General features: G+C 38.9%; 1 protein-coding gene across 6 annotated transcripts in view; it reads right to left on the reverse strand.

The window, feature by feature from the left end:
* SGO2 (shugoshin 2) overlaps positions 1–26286 on the reverse strand; it is a 72395-nt gene that overhangs the window by 37811 nt on the left and 8298 nt on the right. The window contains exons 1-4 of one of the 6 annotated variants that reach the window (XM_047869904.1): positions 10040–10083; positions 3210–3302; positions 2611–2742; positions 625–800 (exon numbers count right to left, since the gene is read on the reverse strand). In XM_047869904.1, the coding sequence (XP_047725860.1) occupies positions 625–800; positions 2611–2740 (306 nt within the window). In that variant the 5' untranslated portion in view covers positions 2741–2742; positions 3210–3302; positions 10040–10083. The other 5 variants (XM_047869903.1, XM_047869902.1, XM_047869901.1 and 2 more) reach the window with 5 other exon arrangements.

The raw sequence follows: 26286 nt of genomic DNA on the forward strand, positions 1-26286 counted from the left end.
CTTCTGAGTTCTCAATTATAAATTTTCCTACGAACATTTCTCTTTCTTCTCACAGTAATAATACATCCTACAGCAAGTTAACATAGTTTATCAGGGAATTGAACACTCATGAATAGTAGATCAATTTTTCCATTTTAAATTAATTTCTGCTCATTTTGGTGTTAGATCTATAAATTGCAGCCTAGCTAACCATTGGCTCTTACTGACCTGTCCGTGGACAGAGTTGGAAATTGGAAGGGAAAACAATGACTACAATCTTCATTCTATTTGGTGTGTAGCCAGTGAAATGCTGGGATTAAAGAGAATACAAACACTCTGGGAACTCCCCTCCTTTCATTGGAGGAATTATGCCCATCGTTGTAATGCACCAAGTTTTGCTAATGATAAACAACCAAATAATGATCAAGGTATTATACTGGTTTGCAGGGCTGTAAGTGACATTTAGAATGTAGAGTTAAAGACACCTATTTTATTACCCATTAAGTTTGTCCACTAACATGGCATATTCTTTCAAAAATTTTTTACAATAATTAGATATTTGAAAAACACTTTCAGAGCTTCTTTAATAACACAGTTAAGATTTTAGTTATAATTTAGAATTCAAACACAATATAGTATTCATACCAAATTATTTAGTTTTAGGCGAAGAAATGCATTCTCAAAATTCAGTTTCTCCACTTCTTTTTGCAATAGCGTTTTTTCAGTTGTAACCCTTCGAGAATTTTCTTTTTCTCTACTAAGAGCTTGAGCTAATGCCCTGTTGTTGTGCTTTAAAGAAATTTTGAAAATGGAAGAATTATCTGTAAAAAAAATTTTTAAGTTAATATTGAACTTATATCTTAAGTTTTCATATCCTTATAAAACTGTTTTAGGCAACATATATTTCACTTATAAGTCTTAACTAAAGGCTGGAAAACAACAGAATGACAATATTAAAAAAAAATGTATACAGACCAGAAATAAAAGCCAGACAGAAGATGAAGAACAAAAGAACTGTAAGGAATGCAGAATGTTGTAAATAGAGTTAGGGATAAAGGATGTCTAGGATAGATGCAGGATCCTAGATAATTAGACCAGTCATAAAAACTAAATCTTGATACTTGCTGCCCTACCTTCCTTCCTACTTTGACTAGGAGGTAGAATGGAGAAGCTGATTCCAAAGCTCTAACTGGAGATGTCCCATAGATATTAGGGTAGCCATTAAAATCTCAAAGCCAGTTTCTGTGGCTCCAGAATGGAACACATCAGTTAATGCTTCCAAAGCCCATTTTTCAAAATTTTGAGTGAAAGGGACCATAATGAGTGTAAAGTTGGACAGACCATCTAAACCCTGTGGGATTTTCTATTGCTACCCTAAATATCCAATTCTTATTTCTTGGCATTTACTGCAGTCTAAACTCGATGCCTTCTCTTTACAAGCACTATGTAAATATAATTTAAATCAGAAATGCTTCTGTGTTGTTAGCAGAGAAATTTAATCGTGAATTCCTTGGTAAAGCTCACCTTAAATATAGTGTGTTCCCTTAGTACACATAAACCATACTTACATTTTCATAATTTAGATTTAAATGCTACTATTCAACAACATATCCCACTGAATGGAAGTTTAGTATCTATAAAATAAGTTTATAAAAGAAATAACATATTTTAAATATTCAAGCATTGTTTGGGCATCAAAAAAAGGGTCCAAAAAAGTACTTTATCTTTTGCATAAAGAAAGTAGCTTCACACAGCCACCTTTGACACAGAAAACAGACTAGAACGAAAACAGACTAGAACCAGTTTAAGACTTCCAGAGCTAAAGGATAATATTTTCCTGTCGCACTCCTCAAACTCCGGATGTTCCTTCATAATAGTGAGTGTGCAATGGTCCTGCCAAAGAGAATAGCAAACAGCCACTACACAAGGTGGTCTAATATACCACATGATTCTAGAGACCTGGGTAGGAGCAACATTAAGATTTAAAGATACTCAGGAGGTTCAGCTATTTCAGAGGGCACACACAATTACCCTTCAAACATGTTATATCTACAGGAAACCTTCTCTACTCCTGCTGAGATGGATAGGAAACACTGAGATAAGTTTCAGAAGTCATGGAAATTTATATTGGCAGTTTTTCCCACTTTTTTTTTTTCCCTTCTGACCTCTTAGTTCCAGAATCCATGAAACCTATCTCCAAAATGTTCAATACCATCATGAGCTTTGGCTATATAAAATCACCCATGACGACACTCTACCTGGGCCAATCATTCTAGATTACCCATCATCCAATTGCTACAGCATACTAGAACAATCTGTCACTTGTTTTTTAGCTCTTTTCCTGAAATGTCACATTGGTATTTTCTTTGCAGTGTAGGAGGTAGCTGCCTTAGGCTACCCTGGCCTCACTGCTGAAAATTCTGCTGTCACCACTGAGGGTAAATCATCATATCCATTAAACAAATAAGAGTTGAAGGAGACAGAAAGGATTGAATGGACAAAAAGTATCACTTAACAAAAATTGTCATTTTAGTCATTTTCTATACATGATAAAATGAAGTGCCAAATACTGTATCAATTCTCCAAGGGAAAGTAAAAATGTGAGCATACTTTAAAACCAACAGCACTTACTTAGTATTTTTGTTTTGATTTTTGAAGCAAGAGAAACATTCAACTTCCCAGTCTTTGAAATTCTGTCTTTCACATGTCTCTTAATTCCTGAGGTAAAAAGTGAGCTAGTTTCCATCACTGGGTTCTCCATCACTGAAGTAAAAACAAGAAAGAAAGAAATCAGAGCAATGATTAATAAAAGAAAAAAGGGTATCTGATACATTCCAGAAGGTAATAATCATGACTTATATGGTATAATTTGTTTGTATGTAAGTATTTACAGGGGTGCCTGGGTGGCTCAGTCAGTTAAGCATCCAACTTCGTTTCAGGTCTGATCTCACTCTTCGTGAGTTTGAGCCCCGTATTGGGCTCTGTGCTAACAGCTCAGAGCCTGGAGCCTGCTTCGGATTCTGTGTCTCCCTCTCTCTCTGACCTTCTCCCACTCACATTCTGTGTGTCTCTCTCTCAAAAATAAATAAACATTAAAAAAAAAAAGTATTTACAAAACGCTTTGTATGAAATCTGAAAGTATGCAAGTAGCCAGGAGTGGTTTAAAGTGGTATCCAAAAAAGGTAAATGACTATTTTTTCATTCAAATCTATATTATTATGTCTACATACCAGGAGCTAGGTTAGGCACAGCAGACAGAAAACAGGATACGGTTGTATAGGAATGTCAGTCATGGAATGTAGAGTCCACCGTAGGTACAGATCCTATTTTGACAATGTAAGAAGTGTAACCTTAGAGAATGCACAGAACAGATATACCTAATCTTATGGGAGAGGAGGCATGCTAGCTAGTTTGGAGGACTAGGCAGGATATGTTGAGTGTGTCTATTTGTCCATTACAGTTATGGTCTATTAGACCTTAAAGTCTAAAAGTGGAAAGAAGAAGATAATCACATTATACTATGAGAAGAATAACTAATAAAATATACCATGCATAAAAGTAATTAACTCTGCCTGGGCAGAGGAAAATGATCAGAAAAGGTTTTACTGAGAAGGGACAGTTGACGTTGAGCTATGTACTTAGACAAGACTAACCTTTCAAAGTTCCCATTCCCTCCCCAAGCTTCTTTGTCTCTATCTTCAGAGATCAAGAAGAAACGCCATTACCTGCACTTGCCTAACTTCCAATACTCAACCTTTCCACCACTACCTGACTTAAATCCACAGGACTAATCTCACTATGCTCTTTATGTCAATCACAGAATCTCTGGACTCCCAGGTCACTGTCATCTCCCTATCTCCCTCATCCTAATCCTCCTCTAGCTCTGTGGTAGGCTAAAAAATGGTCTCCCAAAGATACCGGGTCTTAATCCTTACATTCTAAGCCTTATGTGGAAAAAGGGTTTTTATAGACGTGATTAAGTTGAGGATCTTGTGATAGGGAGGTTATTCTGGATTATACCTAGTTAGGCCTCCAAATAGCCTCACTGTTGTCCATACAGGAGAGAGGAAGAGATTGAGTGATGCGGCCAGAAGCCAAGGATTGCTGGCAGGCACTAGAAGCTGAAACAGGCAAGGAACAGATTCTCCCCTGGAGCCTCCAGGGGGACTACAGCCCTGCGAACACCAGAATTTCAGCTCAGCGACACTGAGTTTGGACTTTTGGCCTCCAGAACTGTGAGAAAACAAATTTCTGCTGTTTAAAGCCACCTGGTTTGTGGTCATTTGTTACAACAGCCACAGAAAATGAACAGTCTTCATATCTCACCCCTGCCCTACCTTGTGAAGGTCTCTGGAACTCACAATCCGTCACTATCAAAACCTCTAACTTCAGTCCCTCCTCTAAATGGTCCCTTTATCTTCTTGAACCAGCTGCTCCCAGGAAGATGCAGATTCCCCTCCCCGTCAGGAGGTGGCCATTTTCTCCCTTTCACCTCCTAAAGGATGCACTACATTCATGCTTGTAGACCATTTGTTCTCTCTCCTCCCTAAAAATCCCCAGCCTTGAATATAATGTCATCAGACTCTATAACCCTTTACATCCTGATGGTATAGCCAACCTCTGGGTCACTCCTCTTTATTGGCTGCTAATTTCATATCCTGGCTCACTATTACTCTCTCTGAGAACACTGAAGCAACCTGTAGAGAACTCTGTCAAAACTCTCATTACAACTACCTACCCATTATCATCTGTATCTTTGCCCTTGTCTTCTCTCCATTATGATGGATGAACCATCTATCTTCTAAGGTCAGTCCTGCTTTGCTTAGATAAGGATCCATGCACTGGTCTTCATGCTATCCTGCCTCCTCAAAGACATAACTCCATAATTCTCTCCTCTTCATTGTCATTTTTTCCCACTGGATCATTCTCATCAACATACAAACATACTGCTATTTCCTTCATCTTAAAAAACCTTCCCTTGTTCCCACTTCGTCCTCAGACTACTCCTCCATTTCTCTGAAGCTCTTTATAGCAAAACTCCTTGAAAGAACTGTCTGTACTCAGTTTCCAATTCTCTCCTAAACCTATGTCACTCAGACTTTCACTATGACTACACCAAAAGTGCTCATCTTGAAGTACCATCACACTGCTAAATCTAATGGTCAATTTTCAGTCCTCATCTAACTTGATCCTGCAGCAGCATTTGATATGGTTATTTATCTTTCCTCCTCGAAAAGTATCTTTCCTTGGCTGCCAGCATACCAAACTTCTGGGTTTTTTCCTCTACCTAATTAGCTGTTTCTTTTCTCTTTTACAAATGTTCCAAACTTGTAACAGATTTTCTCCTTGGATCTCCTCTGGGTATCTATACTCACTCCTTTGGTGATTTGATAGTCATGGCTAAAATACCACCTAGAAAATGCCAAGAACTCTAAACTTTATGATCTCAGTTTGGATCTCTTTCCTGAACCTCCCTGGATTCACAATTCTGCTTAAACAATTATAACAGGGCATATCAAACTTAACCTGCTCATACCTGCTTCAGTCAGAGCCTTCTCTATTTCAGTTAATGGCAACTCCATCCTTCTAGTTGCTCTGGCCAAAAATCTCTCTCCTATCCCAATCAACCTTCACGGTACATTAGGAACCTGACCACTTCTCAGCACTTCCACTACTATCAGCCCAGATCAAGGCACGGACTCATCTTACTTGAATTATTGCAACAGCCTCTTATCCCCCTATTCCCACTGCTGCCCTCACTACAGCGCATTTTTTAGTCTAGACAATCTAAAAAACTCCCTGATGGTCCCATTTCTCTCAGAATAAAAGCTGAAGGGCTTCAATGGTCAAGAAGTCCCTTCAACATCTGCTCTTCTTTCCATTTCTCCAATTTGAACTTTCTTCTGTTCACTAGTCCATTTCTTCCAGGTCACACTGGCTACCAAGCTCTAATTGCTCCTGGCAGATGGTAGGCATCCTTCAGCCTCAAGTCCACTGTACTGGTCATTCTTTCTACTCAGAAAGCTCTTCCTCCAGATATATAAAAGGCTCATTCACTCTCCTCCAAGTCTTTGCTCAAGTGTCACCTTCTCACTGAGGCCATTCAAAACTGTAGCTCCTTCTCTTGGCATGTCTGATCATTCTTACCCTTTTCTATTTTTTTCCATAGCATTTAAAGCACTATCTAATACTCTACAGAATTTACTTACTTCCTGTTTTCCCCAACTAGAATTTAAGTTCCAGAAGGTCATAGATTTTTCTCTGTTTTATTCACTGATATATTACATGGCCCATCTAACAGGGCCTGGAAAATAACATGAACACAACAAATATTTGTTCAATGAACAAATAAGTCTTAAAAACAAAGAATTTGTCAGGTATCAAGATTAGAAAGGGTATTCCAGAAGAAGGGATGGCAAGTGTAAATGCATAAACATGGAACATTTAAAAAGATACAAGCGATCTCTTGATGCTGGAATGTTATTACCCTAGTTCTGTTTCTCTTTATCGCAAGTTCCCTTAATTTCTTTATGTTTATTTCTGACAGAGTGAGAGAGAGACAGAGCATGAGTGGGGGAGGGGCAGAGAGAGAGGGAGACACAGAATCTGAAACAGGCTCCAGGCTCTGAGCTGTCAGCACAGAGCCCGAAGCAAGGCACGAACTCACAGACCGCAGGATCATGACCTGAGCCGAAGTCGGACGCTCAACTGACTGAACCACCCAGGCGCCCCTATCGCAAGTTCCTTTAAAAGAGTTGTCTATACTTGCAGTCTCCAATTCATCCCTTGCCATTCCCTCTTGATCTACTCCACTCAAGTTGTTGCTCTCATCACTACCGTATGGAAATTGATAATTGAAGTCACTAAATTGCAGCATTGCTAAATCAGATATAGTAGTCAAGATACAGTTCTCAATTGATCTAATTTTAATCACAGTATTTAATATCAGGTCATTCTCTCTGAAATACTTTCTTTAGGAATCTTCTAAAAAACATTCTCCTTGGTTTTTCCCTTCTCACTGACCACTTCTTCTAAGTCTCTTCTGTTGGTTATTCTTCATCTCCCTAACCTCTTACCATTGGAGTGCCCCAAATCTCAATCCTTGGGTCACATCTCTTTTCTATGTACATAAACTACTGTGAGAGTATCATCTAGTGTTCTGGCTTTTAAATCTAAATGCCAATGGCTTACAAATTTATATCCCTGATCAACTCCAGACTTATTTATCCAACTGCCTACTCCTCATCTCCAACTTGGATGTCTAATATGTATCTCAAAAAAAAAAAAAAATCTTAAGTTTATTTATTCTAAGAGAGAGAGAGAGAAAGATGCAGGAAGGACAGAGAGAGAGGGAGAGAGAGACAGAGACAGAGACAGAGAGAGAGAGAGAGAGAGAGAGAGAATCTCAAGCAGGCTCTGCACCATCAGTACAGAGTGATGTGGGGCGGCTTACAAATGTATATCCCTGATCAACTCCAGACTTACTTATCCAACTGCCTACTCCTCATCTCCAACTTGGATGTCTAATACGTATCTCAAAAAAAAAAATCTTAAGTTTATTTATTCTGAGAGAGAGAGAAAGATGCAGGAAGGACAGAGAGAGAGGGAGAGGTGCAAGCAGGCTCTGCACCATCAGTCCAGAGTGATGCAGGGCTTGAACTCACCAACTGTGAGATCATGACCTAAGCAGAAACTAAGAGTCAGAAGCTTAGCTGACTGAGCCACCCAAGCACGTCTGCAGTGCAAATTTAACATGTCCTAAACTCAACACACCCAAACCTGCTCCACTGTGTCTCCTCCATCTCATTTAATGGAAACTCCATCTCCACCTGCTCAGCTCAGAAACATCTTTCTCTCACATCCCACATCCACTCGATCATCAGTCATGCTGGCCTGACCTTCACAACATGTTCACATGGGCCACCTATTGCTATCACTCTGATCCAAGTGGCCATTCTCTCTCATGTACATTATTGCTGTAACTACCTAAATGGTGTTCGTGTTTCCACCTTCCTTCCTACTATCTATTCTCAACCTAGTAACCAAAATCATCCCTTTACACTTAATTCATGTCACTCCTCTGTTAAAAACCCTCCAGTGGTTCCCATATCACTGGAGTAGAGTCATAATCCTTGCAATGGCCTGTAAAGTACTACACAGTTTAACACTTCCCCCCTGCCTCCCCAATTCCCCATCCACTACCTCTCTGACCTCTTCATCACTCTTCCTTCACTCACTAAGCTCCAGCCATTGGCTACCGTGGCATACTCCCAATGCAGAATCTTTATATTCCTGTTTTTTTCTTCTTAGTGTCAACTCTTCCTCCATATAATCATGAGGTTTACTCACTTTCTTCAAGTCTTTACTAATATGTCACTTTCTTAGCCTTCCCAGACCAAATATTTAAAATTACTCACCTGATCCCATTTCACTATCCTATTATATATTTTCTCCATTAACTTATCAGTGTCTAATATAAGACCACATAATTTCCTTATTTAATTTACTGTCTTCTACTAAAATCTGTTCCATGAAGGCACGGATTTTTGTCAAGTTTGTTTGCTGCTGTACCCTTAGAGCCAAAAGAGTGCCTGGCACATAGCAGCTACTGGTTAAACATTTGTTGAAGAAACAACTATGGATAAATGGAAAAAGTGTCAAATACTAAAACTGACCAATGCTGGAATGAGTCTCCTTTGAAAGTGTTGGGCAGATGTTGGGTGATGTCAAGTAAATAATGGGAATATGGTTTTAGAAGAATTTTCTGCAATGGGAAAGAAGTTTAAAGTATTCTAAAAATTTTGTCAAAAAAGAAAAAAGGTAAAATCAAAGATCACTATCTATTACATAGATAGAACACAGGCACATACAGAAATTCCACAGATAAATGGTTGCCTCTTACACCTGTGAAGAGACACTGGCATAGATATCTAGTCCATCTCCAAAAAAATCCAGTCAGGAAGACCAAATCTCATTTTACTAATTAGGAAACCACCGCTGAATTGTCCTCCCCAATAAGTTGGCCCCTGGTTCCCTAACTTAATAAATGGCACTATCAATCACCCACCCACATGCTCATGCCAGAAATCAGAGTCTTCCTTTTAACACTGCCCTGTCACCCTCCACATTAACAACCTCACCAAGTAACACTTTAGGAACCAAGGCCAGGCCACTGGAGTACCATTCAAGGATGACTTACGATACAGAGATTGAGGTATTTTAAATACCAGTTGGGACTGTGTTGGGAGTCTCAGTTCTAACTTTTCATAGCTATGTTATTTTAATGTCTCTAAGTTTCAACTTTCAGGCTTATAAAGTAATAGTAAGTACATCTAATTGTAGGGACTAAATGAGCCGATGTATGTACAGTGCCTAGTACAGGACTTGGCACATAGCACTCACTAATACGACCTATTTATTATTATTCTGTAGCTCCTGTCTGGCCATTATCTCGGCTAACTCTATATCAGAAATATTAAATTCCACATCCAGTTCTGAATCGGATTCTTCATCTAGAAAAATCATAGTCACTATTCCTTACCGAAGTCCTACCTGTAAATCAAGACGCAGTTCAAGTTCTAAGTTTTTCCCAGTCTTCCATCACCCCTTCGCCTTCAGCCAGCCTTCCTTCCAAATGATCACTCCAAAGGAGAGGGATCATTTAAGAACCTGGGTAAGCAGTCTCCAGCAGGTATTTGCTGAAGGTTCACAATGACCTAGATAATGCTCTAAAAAGCAGGAGTAGTGCAGTCACAAAGACTGAAATCTCTTCCTTCAAGGAGCTGACCTTCTAACTGGCCGCTCGTACCTCTCACCCAGCCGGGCACAAAATCAAAGAGACAAGATGTAGCCACTCAGATCCAAACCGGAGAGTTCCCCATAGAGGCCCAGAGAGCGCGGCCTCAGTTCGCGATACCAGAGGGCGGAGGGTGGGCGGGACCACGGGCCGCGCACGGCTCCCTTGACGGTAGGCTCAAGAGAGCAGCGCTGAGAGTTTCGGCTGGGAAAGGCACGGATCTCCCCAAGCAAAGGGGCGGCCGCGCCGAGGTCTCTGACTTACCGCCCTTTCACCATGGGGGCGACGACCACCCAGCCTGAGAAGATCAGCGCCAGCGGCTACGGCTCTGGTTTAAACTCCGCAGCCGTTAGCGGTTGCCACATCAGCCAATCAGATCCCCAGGAGGCCGCGCAAAGGAGCGCGGTTACCAGGAAGTGGGAGGTGAAGGGGCGGTACCTCGAGCTGAGAGCCAGAGGGGGCGTTTCCAGGCAAGGCAGGGGCTATTCAACGAAGGTGAAAGTGGCAGCTTGGACCATGGGCGGGGCTGGGGGTGGTGGTGGCGGGTGGCTGTTGTTCTGTCTTTTGATGCATTGACCGAAAAGGAAACGTTCCTTTAACAAAAATGCCTTTATTAGAGGTCTAAAAGGAGTAACAGTCATCTTTGCATTATGATGCCAGGACCTTTATTTAGTTTTTCACTTAAAAGCACTCCCTATTTTTCTTTCAACTTGCTGAAGGAAAAGTGGCAATGAAATTTCTTTGAACATTTAGGTCTTAAACAAATGGTTTGATTCAACTAAATATACAAGAATGGCATTTTCCGTTAACACCCAACTACATTAAAACATATATTATTCACTTTGTGTTCCAAGTCAGTTTTCCTTTCACGAGTGACTTTATAATATATAGAAAAACCTGGGAAAACTACACTGAGAATAAAATATCCTCTTTGTATGTCGTTAGACAGAAACTGAAAATAGCTTACTAAATATAGATTTTAATAATTGGTTATAGAATGATGCAGTCAACTTCATATTCCTGTCATTTTTTTGTCCATTTGGGGACATTTGAGAATCACAGATTTCCACTTTACCTTAGAAAATCTAGAAGAATTATGTCAAACATGATTCTGAGTTAGATCTTTTAGTTTAATATCTTTAAAGATTGGTGTCCAAAGAGATCTGGCTACATGAATCTTGTATAAGTAGAAGAGTATTTATTGATTGGCCAGCTGCGAAAATTACAGTTTATAGTTCAGTAAAAACTTCAATATAAGTGGTTCAGTATGTAATATACTGGTTTTAGAAATTTCTGGTTTATCTACGGATTAACTAGCACAGTATCTTGTTTACCCAGCCTGACACATTAAATGCTCAATATATGTTACATGATTTTTAAATGAACCATGACATGGCTCTGCCATTTAGTGCCTATTTAATCTTGGCCAAGTCACATAATCTCTTTAAGCTTCTGTTTCTTCATTTGTAATATGGAGGTTAATAACAACATCCAATATATTTTTATGATGGTTCCAATCAGCAGATCATTTTGTTCAAATACATTAATATTTTAAAAAACTAAATACACTTACATTGCTTTTTTCTTGTCTTATTTTGTAGCTACTACTTCAAAACCAAAACAAATAGAAAAGGGAGAGTAGTCAGAGGTAAAAGAGATGTTCCAAACTTTTTCAAGACGTGAATACCAAAACCTATTTTTTAAAAAAAGTGATAATTAACTTATTTTGGGCAGTTGAAAGAATTTAACAAACCAATGCTTTGTAAATTGTAAAAATCTCTTGAAAATGTAAATTCTTTTCATTCACAATCATAAACTTAAAAGGTATAATTAATTGAACTGAATTTACCTTGATTTCAGCCTGCTTTTAGGTCATTTGCCTCTTGGTAGAATGGATAGAGGCAGAAACCCTGAACTAGGAGTATGAAGAGACAGTTAGTTGTACCTTGAACACACATTAGCTATGTGTTCTTTGTTGTAGTCTCCTTATCTGTAAAATAAACCAGTTAAATTAAATGATCTCTTGGTCCTATTATGATACTCTTATCATACCTGCACAAGGTACTGGTTTTGCTCCTCTTCCTCCATTTTCCTTTACTCCTACACCCATTAATTGCCTGATTTTTTTTTACCTAAGGGTAGATTCCAGTCAATTAAAATTTGATTGCCCTGGCCCCCCCCCCCTCGCCAATCATCTAAGAAAAACAGTCCCTGTCTAGGAGCTGAGTAGAAGACACATATTGCAAATCAATAAACCAATAAAACAAAATAGAAATGGTGTACTTACTTTTATTAAACCATCTGAATGCATAATGTATATCAATCTGGCAGGTTGAATTGCACCAAGAAAAACTAACCCAGGCTGACAGAAGCAGAAAAGGGCATTGGGTGGTTTAAAGCACTTCTGGAGAGGATAGAGAAGTGGACTTGAAAACAGGAACAAGAGGGTCTTGGCAACAAAGACCCAGCACAGCTTGTGAGGATACTGTTGAATTTACATAGCCAGCAGTGGCCCTACATGCTACCACTGGGACCTCCACCACTGCCACCTTTAGAGAAACTGGGCATGACCCTAATATAGGTCCCCCATCCCTGCTGCCTGGTGCCACTAGCTCCTGTTGGTAGGCCTGCATTGAGTGTGTCTCACTGGTAAAGCCTGGATCATAAGCTACAAAGTCTAGCTGGAAGGGAGTTCTGAACATTCAGCCGGGGTCTGGCTTTTTTAGCTTCTTAGTAAGAGGCCACCTCTACCTCCCATTTAGTCTCAGGAAGGGCTTTTGAGCTGGGCAGCCAAAAGAATGGTAAAGGTTCTTTCATCATTTTATGCTACTGTATTATAATAATAATTTCTATTTTCTTCAATGAAAAGACTTCCTGCTGTGCCAGGTTAGGAATAGGTACTAATCATAACAGCAGCAGATAACATTTATCTAGCATTTTCCATGTCCTAGGCACTGTGTCAAGCCCTTTATATGCCTTTTCAATTCTCACAGTGATCCTATGTGGTAGGTACTATTATTTCCTTTTTATGGTTGAGAAAACTGAGGCACAAAAAAATTTAAGTAAATTCTGCAAAGTTTAGTATGTGATACAGGCAGTCTGGCCGGGGCCATGTTGAGATAGTGGAAGAAATGGCTGGTCACTGTCATTTCAGTTTCAAGGCATGACATTCATCATGTAAATTTACTTATGTTACCTGCTTGCCAGCTTTCTCTTTTTCTTCAGTTTATTTATTTATTTTTAGTCCTTTTTGCATTTGGCATTATGCTAGAGGTGAAAATAGATGAGGCAAATCCTGTTTCCTTAAGGGATAAGGCAGACAAGCAAACAATCCATTCCCATACATTATAAGTAGAGATTTAAGATGATTCAACATGGTCTCTCTGGTTTCGGCAAGGGCAGGGAATATGTAACAGGGGAACTAAGCAATCTTATCTCTGACCTAAGTTTATGTATGTGTGGCAGGGAGGCTTCTCTGGGGGAGGGATAAAATAATCAGGGGTCTTGGTCTAACTGGCTGTCTGGCTGGATGACCTCCAGCCAGAGGACTCTTTCATCACCTCTACCCTAATCCACACGCTGGGCTGTACTGAGACAGGGGTTGAGTCTACTTCCCAATCTCTAGCCTGTGCCTCCACAGGATTTTCCAAAGAGGTTCAAGCATCTCTTTACTCAAGATTTCCTGTGATAAAATCCAAACCATACACACTGGAGGCTTGGGGAGGGCTTGAAAAGTCAGCTGTCATAATCACTAGCTTCACTAACAGATTTACATTAACATGCACTATCCAACAGTGCAGGGCCCTGAAGCCCAAAACTCCAGAGTTCTCTCCACATGGACATTCCCCTGGCTGCTGGAGTGGGTCCCAAGAGACCTCCATCTGTACCCTTCCTCAACATACCCAGTTTTTGTTCTACTCCTCACTACAAATGCAAAAGAATAGCAGTCATGGACAATAATGAATTCAGCTGTTTGAAGTCCCTTCAGGATATCTAAGGTAGAAATGTCCAGCAGGCACACAGATATAAAATATGGAACTCAAAAGAGATATCTGGATTTGGGAGTCAGCAATGGACAGTAATAGGAATTGCTGGAGGTGATTAAATTATGGGGGGAGGGTATGTAGAAGCACAAGGAGGGTGGAAGGCAGAACCCTGGTGATCATCAACATGGAGGAAAGATGAAAGGGTATCCAGGGAAGCAGTGAGGGGCAGGAGGAGACAAAAGCTTCATGCAGGCCAAGGGAAGAGCTCATTTCAAAGAGGGGACAGGCAACCTTGCCTTATACCACAGGAAGATGTGAGCAAGAATGACCCTGGGGGTTAACAGTCAAGAAGTCATTCATTTCCCAGCAAAGATGAGGGCAGACAATTCTTTGTGGATAAAAAGAGAAGTGACAAAAGCAGAAGGGGAATCCAGGGTGGAAGGAGGATCTGCAGTCTTTTTATAGGCTGGAGGGAGGAGCTGGTAGAGAGGGAAAGTGAATGACATAGGTGGCTAGGGGTGGAGCAGACTTATGTGGATCCAGAGGTTGGAAGAAGAGCTAAGCCATAGGCTGAAGGGTTACCTCTTCCTCTGAGGCAGGAAGAAGAGGTTAAATCCCAGATGTTGTAGACATAGGTGAGTTTGAACACAAAAGTGCTCGGTAAACTTTCAAATTCATACAAATGTAGGACTATGAGCTTTCATTTTATTTAAAACATTTGGTTCCTTGGGGTGCCTGGGTGGCTTAGTCAGTTAAGGATCCGACTCTTGATTTCAGCTTAGGTCATGATCTCATGGTCATGGGATTGAGCCTCACATTGGACTCCATGCTGAGAGGGCAGAACCTGCTTGGGATTCTCTTTTTCCCTCTCTCTGCCCCTCTCCAGCTCTCTCTCTCAAAATAAATAAACATTAAAAAAAAAACAAACATTTGCTTCTTTTGGAAAAAAACCATCTCAACATTTAAAAAATTTTTTCTCCTATAGTTTCTCTAACAGAATGAAAGGAAATAGTTTGTACCTAAAACTCCCCACTGTTATATCAACCCATACACAAAGGTAGGGCCTCTTAAGATACAGTTAGTCTTAAAAAGAAAAATAAAAAGTACTGGTTTCAAACTGACTGAAGCACTACAGAATTTAAGAGGGAAAAGATAAATACAACTGCAGATTCCTCCCAGAGTGAAAATTTAGACAATTAACATAAATAAGCTCCCCCAAAATATGCTCAGCAAATCAAATTTTATTCAGCCAAGGCAGGCATCAGTAAGTAGCTAAATATTTATCATAATAGTTGGTTGTAGAAAACTTTGCTATGTTCACCCTAAATGCAAATATGAAGTACTTTTCTCAGTAAACGGACTAGTAATTTTTTTCACTCACAAAATATCATGTATTTTCTCCATCATCTTAATTTTATTTAGATCACATACATGGTTTTCTTAAGGTCATATTTGCCATTTTTGTAAGTAATGAATTATACAGAAAGTGGTAGAAATTATTTAGAAAAAAGGAAAAACAGCTAATGGGTTCTATGAGGTTACACTGATGGAAGGTTCATGCTGTCAGAGAATTTTAGAGACCAGTACATCTGACTTATCATTGTAGCAATACAAGGTGGTCCATGCTGATTGCCACAACAGTAGCAGAGAGAGTGATTCCTGTTTGGTTGTAGATTTAGGAGGCCAGCATAGAGGACAGTTCATGTGACCTAGGTGTTGTGGTAGGCTGAAAAGGGATATTGACTTCCTAATCCCTGGAACTTGTGAAAATTACTTCATATGGCAAAATCATGGATATTACCTTAATTTGAAAAAAGAGTCTTTGAAGGTTTAATTATGCTAAAGCTTTTGAGATGAGGAAAGTATCCTGGATTATCCAGGTGGGCTCTAAATGTCATCACAAGTGTTCTCATGAGAGAGAGGCTGAGAGAAATTTGACATATAGACTCACAAGAGAAGGTTGGAGGGGTGCCTGGGTGGCTCAGTCAGTTGGGTGTCTGACTTCAGCTCAGGTCATGATCTCACCGTTAGTGGGTTCGTGCCCTGCATCCAGCTCTGTGCTGACAGCTGAGAGCCTGGAGCCTGCTTTGGATTCTGTGTCTCCCTCTCTCTCCGCCCCTCCCCCGCTCATGCCCTGTCTCTCAAAAATAAATAAACATTTAAAAAATTAAAAAAAAAAAAAAAAAGAGAGGGATGCAGTCACACATTGAGGAACATCAACAGTCACCAGCAGCTGGAAAAGGCGAGGATCAAATTCCTCCTAGAGACTTCAGAGGGAGAGCAGCCATGCTAACACTTGGATTGCGGGTTTCTGGCCACCAGAATTGTCAGAGAATAAATTTCTGTTCTAAGCCACCCAGGTCATGGGAAACTATTGCAGTAGCCTCAGGAAACCAATAAAGGGGCTGTGAAGAATGTGTAGGGTTTTACCAGATGAGAATTTCAATGTATGGAAAGGGGCATTTTATGTTGAGAGAAGGGCAAGATAAAGGGAATAAAATGTAAAAGTGAGTAAATTATCTGATAAATAGTTCAGTTCAAATACAATGTAAATATAAAGGACTAGGTAGAAATGGAGGGATGGTGTAATTATTTGGCAATGAGGACACAGGTGAGTTTTTGAGCAGAAAAGGGACATAATCAAGGCTATGCATTATATATATAGCCATATCTATCTATATATCTATATCTATATCTACATCTATACCTATCTATCATCTCTCTCTCTATATATATATATATAGAGAGAGAGAGAGCAGCTTGCAGAAAGACTTCTGGTCTTGCTAGAATAATTTATAGACAGCTCACATAAACTCTACTTAGCTCCCAACATGGAATTGTATTTATATTTTTTTACTTTTTATTTTGAAATAAATTTATTTATATATTAATTATAATACTTTTTATTTTGAAAGACTGTACAGACTCCTTTAATCTGGAAAAGTTACAAAGCTTTTTTTTTTTGGTTTTTCATGATCTTGACATTTTTTAAAGAGTAGAGGCACACTAAATTACAATGTTCCTCTATTTGGATTGTCTGAAATTTCCTCAGGATTAAATTCAGATTTTCATTTTGGGTAGAAGTAATGTTGAAGTCTTCTCAGTATATCCCCCTCAGGAGCACATAATGTTGGTTTGTACTATTAACTGGTGATTTCAACTTTGATCACGTGATTAAGGTGATGTCTGCCAGGTTTCTCCACTGTAAAATCCCTTTATAATTAATAAGAATTATAACTTATGATTATAATTTTTTATAATTAATAAGAATCTTGTGAGGAGATATGTTGTGTGTAATTATTCTTCTAATCAAAATTTCCAGTCATTAGTTTTTAACATCTATTGATGTATCTTTCCTAAATCAATTATTTCTATGATAGTTGTCAAATGGTGATTTTTTTCTAATTTTATCATTTTTTTTTTACATTTATTGGTTGGCAAGAGCTTTCTTCTCCACCCCTATCTATCAGTATGGACTCATCTATCAGTATCTCTCACCATCTGTCAGTATCTATCAGTATCGACTCATGAATTCTTATTTTATTCAATAGATTATAATCTATTATTGTCATAATAAATTTTGATGAGCAAATTGTCCCACATTTGGCAAGTAACAGCCCCTTAAAGATGATTCCTGTGTCCCTTTGATAGTCCCCATCACTCATTGAACAACTTTCTGGAATAGCAGGATATTTCCAGCTCATTTTGTAGTTTCTCAGTCCCAGCCCTGGGAATTACTCAATCAGCAATTTCACCAAGAAGTTTTGGTTCCTTTTACTAAAGAATGGCAGAATGGGTTTAGAAACCAAAACTTGGGCACTTGGTGGGACCATTGCTACTGGGGTGTCATTAGTTCCAGGCTCTCTTAGGGGACAGAGCTTGAAAATCTATGTACCTTTATATATCCATACATACATGTATACAAACATCCATATTTCTATATTTACCATTTGTTTGTATCCATCCTCTTATCTGTCTTAAAAACCATGCATTCACACTGATACTTCCAATTCCAATAAAAATAATGGGGTTCCTTCTACTATTTTCCTTTTCAATGGAAAATCTGAGACAGTAAATACTGAGACAGTGAGAAATCTGGTTCCTATTACCTACAATATATTTACTTTTTTTGTCAGTCTTAGAATACACAGAAAGTAACTTTCTGACCCATAATTCTGTGAAAATTTGACTAACTAGAGTTGACTATTTGTTTACCATTTTTTTTTTAACCTCTTGCTTAAGGTTATGCAGTCAAATACTGTGACCTAAATTTTCTTGGATTCATTAATTTTCTCCCCTCTATTCAAGGTGACTACATTATTCATTTGAATTATGGTTAGGTTTACTTATGTCTATTTGTATATAGTTTTAGTTTTTTCCCCTATCTTTAGATACGTGCATGTTTATACTCATATATGCATTTTAGTAGGTGAACCATTAACTAGTTTTAGAAGTCAGAACTTTATGAACACATGTATTCAAAAGTATCACTCTTCCTTTCTTCTATCCCTTTCTCACTCCTACTTCCTTGCAGCCTGCATTAGTTTCTTATGGCTGCTGTAACAAATCACCAGAAATTTCGTAGTTTAAAACAACAGAAGTTGATTTTCTGATAGTTCCAGAGGCCAGAATTCTGAGTCAAGCCTTATGGGGCTAACCTGAGTATGTCAGCAAGGGTGTGCTCCCTCTGAAGCTCCAGGGAGAATTTTTCCTTGCCTTTTTCATCCTCCAGAGCTGCATTCCTTACATTCCTCCACTCTGGGGACCTTCTTCCTTTGTTCAAAACCCAGTAGCATCACCTCTTGTGACTCTGCTTTCCTCTGTTTCCATCACACAGCCTTCTGTTCTACCTGTAGTCCAATCTCCTTCTGTCTGCCTCTTACAAAGATACTTATGATTACGTGTAGGACCCACCCTGAAAATCCCAGATAATCTCTCCATCTGAAGGTATTTAATTTAATAACATCTACAAAGACAGTTTTTCCACATAAAGTAACATTCACAGTTTCCAGGGATTAGCATCTGGAAAATTTTGGTGGCTATTATAAGCCGATTATAGATAACTAATCTTAATAGTTTTTTGTTTGTTAATGATTCCTATGCTTTTATTTGTACAAATGATTAGATACATGTAGGTTTTCTCATTTCCTATTTTTACACAAAAAGTGACATACTGTAAAAAATCTTACATTTCATCTTCTTTGCTTAACAAAATTTTCTAGAAATCACTCTACATTAGTTCATAGAAAATGACCTCATTCTTTTCTATAACTTCATAGTACTCCATCCTATGGATCCATCCACACACTCTCCTATGTATAGAAATTTAATTTTTTTTCTGATATTTTGCAAGTACAATACTGCAATCACTAGCTTTGTGCTTAGAATATTCACACTGTTGGTGGTATACCATCAGGGTAGATTTAACTTTCATTTCACGTATGAGTGAGTTTAGGTATCTTTTCATATTTTTGAGAAATATGTGAAAAATGGTGTGTGCATGTAAATCATCTCACAGTTAGGAATTTCTCTATTTTTAATTTTTTTTTTCAACGTTTATTTATTTTTGGGACAGAGAGAGACAGAGCATGAACGGGGGAGGGGCAGAGGGAGAGGGAGACACAGAATCGGAAACAGGCTCCAGGCTCTGAGCCATCAGCCCAGAGCCTGACATGGGGCTCCAACTCCCGGACCACGGGATCGTGACCTGGCTGAAGTCGGACGCTCAACCGACTGCGCCACCCAGGCGCCCCAGGAATTTCTCTATTTTTTGTTCAAAAAAATGTTTAAACACAGTCAAATCTATCAATTTTATTTTTTATTGCATCTGAATTTTTAGTTGTAATTAGAAAATCTTTTCCTACATGCAGGTTGTAGAGAAAACCATACATTATTTCTTCTAGTACTTATATGACTTCATCTTTGACATTTATATCCCTGGTGCTTTTGGAGTTTATTCTTATAGTGTGAGACTTGCTTTTTTTTTTTTTTTTAACGTTTCTTTATTATTGAGAGACAGAGAGAGACAGAGCATGAGCACGGGAGGGGCAGAGAGAAGGGAGACACAGAATCGGAAGCAGGCTCCATGCTCTGAGCTGTCTGCACAGAGCTGGATGCAGGGCTCCAGGGCTCAATCATGACCTGAGCTGAAGTCAGATGCTTAACCGACTGAGTCACCCAGGTGCCCCATGAGACTGGCTTTTAATTTTATCTTTCTCCAAATAGCAAACCAATTATCCCACCAGTATTTGTTAAAATGTCCACCTTTTCCCAAGTGATTTGAGATAACACATTTATCACATTAAATTTCCATATGTATTTGGATCTATTTCTGTAATTTCTATTTTATTCTACTGGTCTATTTGTCAATTCATGCACCAGTACCATGAAAAGATAAAAAACCATGCTTATAGTATATTTTGATATACGCCACTCTCCTCTCATAAACTTTTCTTTTTCAGTGTTTTCCAGGCTATTTTTGCATGTCTATTTTTCCAAGCGAATTTTAATATCAACTTAACTGGCTCCATACAAATCCTGTTGGTAATATTGCTGGTATTTGTTAAATTTATAAATGAACTTAGAGAAAACTAGTTATCTTTATGACATTATGGAATGTCTTTCAGTTTTTTCAAGCCCATTTTTGTATCTTTCAGGGGTGTTTTAAAGTTTTTCTTGTATGAAGTTTGCACATTTCTTGATAACTTTATTCTGAAATATTTTATCTTCTTTGTTACTATTGTATTCTCTATTTTCAGGGTATAGAATAAATATATCCATAAGATCTACTTTATTGCTTATGCTATTTACATATCTATTTTCCTTACTTATTTTTTGTTTACTTCATATGTACTAGAAGTGGTGTATTTAAGTTTTCTACAAATAGTGTATTTCTGTCAATGTTTCTTTGCATGCTCCATGATTTTTGCTTTATAAATGTATTGCTGAGTTGTTTGGTGAATAGGATGCATAACTGTTATATATTCATTGTGAATGTGACATTAAAACATGTCCTTCTTTGTCTTATTTAATGTATTTTGACTTAAATTCTACTTTGATAGCAGGATCACAACTTCCACTTTCTTATTGTTTCCACTTACCTAGTAAACCTCTACCTATTCCTTTAGTTTTATACTTTCTGAATCATTTTGATTTAGACATGTTTCTTATTTTCATCTGCTTTCTTTCTTTTTTTTTTTTTTTAGATTTTTTAAACGTTTATTTATTTTTGAGACAGAGAGCGACAGAGCATGAATGGTGGAGGGTCAGAGAGAGAGGGAGACACAGAATCTGAAACAGGCTCCAGGCTCTGAGCTGTCAGCACAGAGCCTGATGCGGGGCTTGAACTCTCAGACCATGGGATCGTGACCTGAGCTGAAGTCGGCCGCCCAACCGACTGAGCCACCCAGGCACCCCACATCTGCTTTCTTTGTGAATCAAATTGAAAATCTTTGTTTTTTATTTTTATTTTTTTTCAATATATGAAATTTATTGTCAAATTGGTTTCCATACAACAACCAGTGCTTATCCCAAAAGGTGCCCTCCTCAATACCCATCACCCACCCTCCGCTCCCTCCCACCCCCCGTCAACCCTCAGTTTGTTCTCAGTTTTTAAGAGTCTCTTATGCTTTGGCTCTCTTCCACTCTAACCTCTTTTTTTTTTTTTTCCTTCCCTTCCCCCATGGGTTTCTGTTAAGTTTCTCAGGATCCACATAAGAGTGAAACCATATGTTATCTGTCTTTCTCTGTATGGCTTATTTCACTTAGCATCACACTCTCCAGTTCCATCCACGTTGCTACAAAAGGCCATATTTCATTCTTTCTCATTGCCACGTAGTATTCCATTGTGTATATAAACCACAATTTCTTTATCCATTCATCAGTTGATGGACATTTAGGCTCTTTCCATAATTTGGCTATTGTTGAGAGTGCTGCTATAAACATTGGGGTACAAGTGCCCCTATGCATCAGTACTCCTGTATCCCTTGGGTAAATTCCTAGCAGTGCTATTGCTGGGTCATAGGGTAGGTCTATTTTTAATTTTCTGAGGAACCTCCACACTGCTTTCCAGAGTGGCTGCACCAATTTGCATTCCCACCAACAGTGCAAGAGGGTTCCCGTTTCTCCACATCATCTCCAGCATCTATAGTCTCCTGATTTGTTCATTTTGGCCACTCTGACTGGCGTGAGGTGATACCTGAGTGTGGTTTTGATTTGTATTTCCCTCATAAGGAGCGACGCTGAACATCTTTTCATGTGCCTGTTGGCCATCCGATGTCTTCTTTAGAGAAGTGTCTATTCATGTTTTCTGCCCATTTCTTCACTGGGTTATTTGTTTTTCGGGTGTGGAGTTTGGTGAGCTCTTGATAGATTTTGGATACTAGCCCTTTGTCCGATATGTCATTTGCGAATATCTTTTCCCATTCCGTTGGTTGCCTTTTAGTTTTGTTGGTTGTTTCCTTTGCTGTGCAGAAGCTTTTTATCTTCATAAGGTCCCAGTAATTCACTTTTGCTTTTAATTCCCTTGCCTTTGGGGATGTGTCGAGTAAGAGATTGCTACGGCTGAGGTCAGAGAGGTCTTTTCCTGCTTTCTCCTCTAAGGTTTTGATGGTTTCCTGTCTCACATTTAGGTCCTTTATCCATTTTGAGTTTATTTTTGTGAATGGTGTGAGAAAGTGGTCTAGTTTCAACCTTCTGCATGTTGCTGTCCAGTTCTCCCAGCACCATTTGTTAACGAGACTGTCTTTTTTCCATTGGATGTTCTTTCCTGCTTTGTCAAAGATGAGTTGGCCATACATTTGTGGGTCTAGTTCTGGGGTTTCTATTCTATTCCATTGGTCTATGTGTCTGTTTTTGTGCCAATACCATGCTGTCTTGATGATGACAGCTTTGTAGTAGAGGCTAAAGTCTGGGACTGTGATGCCTCCTGCTTTGGTCTTCTTCTTCAAAATTCCTTTGGCTATTCGGGGCCTTTTGTGGTTCCATATGAATTTTAGGATTGCTTGTTCTAGTTTCGAGAAGAATGCTGGTGCAATTTTGATTGGGATTGCATTGAATGTGTAGATAGCTTTGGGTAGTATTGACATTTTGACAATATTTATTTTTCCAATCCATGAGCAGGGAATGTCTTTCCATTTCTTTAAATCTTCTTCAATTTCCTTCATAAGCTTTCTATAGTTTTCAGCATACAGATCCTTTACATCTTTGGTTAGATTTATTCCTAGGTATTTTATGCTTCTTGGTGCAATTGTGAATGGGATCAGTTTCTTTATTTGTCTTTCTGTTGCTTCATTGTTAGTGTATAAGAATGCAACTGATTTCTGTACATTGATTTTGTATCCTGCAACTTTGCTGAATTCATGGATCAGTTCTAGCAGACTTTTGGTGGAGTCTATCGGATTTTCCATGTATAGTATCATGTCATCTGCAAAAAGCGAAAGCTTGACTTCATCTTTGCCAATTTTGATGTCTTTGATTTCCTTTTGTTGTCTGATTGCTGATGCTAGAACTTCCAGCACTATGTTAAACAACAGCGGTGAGAGTGGGCATCCCTGTCGTGTTCCTGATCTCAGGGAAAAAGCTCTCAGTTTTTCCCCGTTGAGGATGATGTTAGCCGTGGGCTTTTCATAAATGGCTTTTATGATCTTTAAGTATGTTCCTTCTATCCCGACTTTCTCAAGGGTTTTTATTAAGAAAGGGTGCTGGATTTTGTCAAAGGCCTTTTCTGCATCGATTGACAGGATCATATGGTTCTTCTCTTTTTTTTTGTTAATGTGATGTATCACGTTGATTGATTTGCGAATGTTGAACCAGCCCTGCATCCCAGGAATGAATCCCACTTGATCATGGTGAATAATTCTTTTTATATGCTGTTGAATTCGATTTGCTAGTATCTTATTGAGAATTTTTGCATCCATAGTCATCAGGGATATTGGCCTGTAGTTCTCTTTTTTTACTGGGTCTCTGTCTGGTTTAGGAATCAAAGTAATACTGGCTTCATAGAATGAGTCTGGAAGTTTTCCTTCCCTTTCTATTTCTTGGAATAGCTTGAGAAGGATAGGTATTATCTCTGCTTTAAACGTCTGGTAGAACTCCCCTGGGAAGCCATCTGGTCCTGGACTCTTATTTGTTGGGAGATTTTTGATAACCGATTCAATTTCTTCGCTGGTTATGGGTCTGTTCAAGCTTTCTATTTCCTCCTGATTGAGTTTTGGAAGAGTGTGGGTGTTCAGGAATTTGTCCATTTCTTCCAGGTTGTCCAATTTGTTGGCATATAAGTTTTCATAGTATTCCCTGATAATTGTTTGTATCTCTGAGGGATTGGTTGTAATAATTCCATTTTCATTCATGATTTTATCTATCTGGGTCATCTCCCTTTTCTTTTTGAGAAGCCTGGCTAGAGGTTTGTCAATTTTGTTTATTTTTTCAAAAAACCAACTCTTGGTTTCGTTGATCTGCTCTACAGTTTTTTTAGATTCTGTATTGTTTATTTCTGCTCTGATCTTTATTATTTCTCTTCTTCTGCTGGGCTTAGGCTGCCTTTGCTGTTCTGCCTCTAGTTCCTTTAGGTGTGCTGTTAGATTTTGTATTTGGGATTTTTCTTGTTTCTTGAGATAGGCCTGGATTGCAATGTATTTTCCACTCAGGACTGCCTTCGCTGCGTCCCAAAGCGTTTGGATTGTTGTATTTTCATTTTTGTTTGTTTCCATATATTTTGTAATTTCTTCTCTAATTGCCTGGTTGACCCACTCATTCGTTAGGAGGGTGTTCTTTAACCTCCATGCTTTTGGAGGTTTTCCAGACTTTTTCCTGTGGTTGATTTCAAGCTTCATAGCATTGTGGTCTGAAAGTATGCATGGTATAATTTCAATTCTTGTAAACTTATGAAGGGCTGTTTTGTGACCCAGTATATGATCTATCTTGGAGAATGTTCCATGTGCACTCGAGAAGAAAGTATATTCTGTTGCTTTGGGATGCAGAGTTCTAAATATATCTGTCAAGTCCATCTGATCCAATGTCTCATTCAGGGCCCTTGTTTCTTTATTGACCGTGTGTCTAGATGATCTATCCATTTCTGTAAGTGGGGTGTTAAAGTCCCCTGCAATTACCACATTCTTATCAACAAAGTTGCTTATGTTTATGAGTAATTGTTTTATGTATTTGGGGGCTCTGGTATTTGGCGCATAGACATTTTTAATTGTTAGCTCTTCCTGATGGATAGACCCTGTAATTATTATATAATGCCCTTCTTCATCTCTTGTTACAGCCTTTAATTCAAAGTCTAGTTTGTCTGATATAAGTATGGCTACTCCAGCTTTCTTTTGGCTTCCAGTAGCATGATAAATAGTTCTCCATCCCCTCACTCTCAATCTAAAGGTGTCCTCAGGTCTAAAATGAGTCTCTTGTAGACAGCAAATAGATGGGTCTTGTTTTTTAATCCATTCTGATACCCTATGTCTTTTGGTTGGCGCATTTAATCCATTTACATTCAGTGTTATTATAGAAAGATACGGGTTTAGAGTCATTGTGATGTCTGTATGTTTTATGCTTGTAGTGATGTCTCTGGTACTTTGTCTCACAGGATCCCCCTTAGGATCTCTTGTAGGGCTTGTTTAGTGGTGACAAATTCCTTCAGTTTTTGTTTGTTTGGGAAGACCTTTATCTCTCCTTCTATTCTAAATGACAGACTTGCTGGATAAAGGATTCTCGGCTGCATATTTTTTCTGTTTAGCACACTGAAGATATCGTGCCAATTCTTTCTGGCCTGCCAAGTTTCTTTTTCAACGTTTATTTATTTTTTTGGGACAGAGAGAGACAGAGCATGAACAGGGAGGGGCAGAGAGAGAGGGAGACACAGAATCGGAAACAGGCTCCAGGCTCTGAGCCATCAGCCCAGAGCCCGACGCGGGGCTCGAACTCACAGACCGCGAGATCGTGACCTGGCTGAAGTCGGACGCTTAACCGACTGCGCCACCCAGGCGCCCCATGGCCTGCCAAGTTTCAAAAGAGAGATCAGTCATAAGTCTTATAGGTCTCCCTTTATATGTGAGGGCACGTTTACCCCTTGCTGCTTTCAGAATTTTCTCTTTATCCTTGTATTTTGCCAGTTTCACTATGATATGTCGTGCAGAAGATCGATTCAAGTTACGTCTGAAGGGAGTTCTCTGTGCCTCTTGGATTTCAATGCCTTTTTCCTTCCCCAGTTCAGGGAAGTTCTCAGCTATAATTTCTTCAAGTACCCCTTCAGCACCTTTCCCTCTCTCTTCCTCCTCTGGGATACCAATTATGCGTATATTATTTCTTTTTAGTGTATCACTTAATTCTCTAATTTTCCCCTCATACTCCTGGATTTTTTTATCTCTCTTTTTCTCAGCTTCTTCTTTTTCCATAACTTTATCTTCTAGTTCAGCTATTCTCTCCTCTGCCTCTTCAATCCGAGCTGTCGTCGTTTCCATTTTGTTTTGCATTTCGTTTAAAGCGCTTTTCAGCTCCTCGTGACTGTTCCTTAGTCCCTTGATCTCTGTA

This window comes from Prionailurus viverrinus, chromosome C1 (assembly GCF_022837055.1).
Source record: "Prionailurus viverrinus isolate Anna chromosome C1, UM_Priviv_1.0, whole genome shotgun sequence".
Lineage (NCBI taxonomy): Eukaryota > Metazoa > Chordata > Mammalia > Carnivora > Felidae > Prionailurus > Prionailurus viverrinus.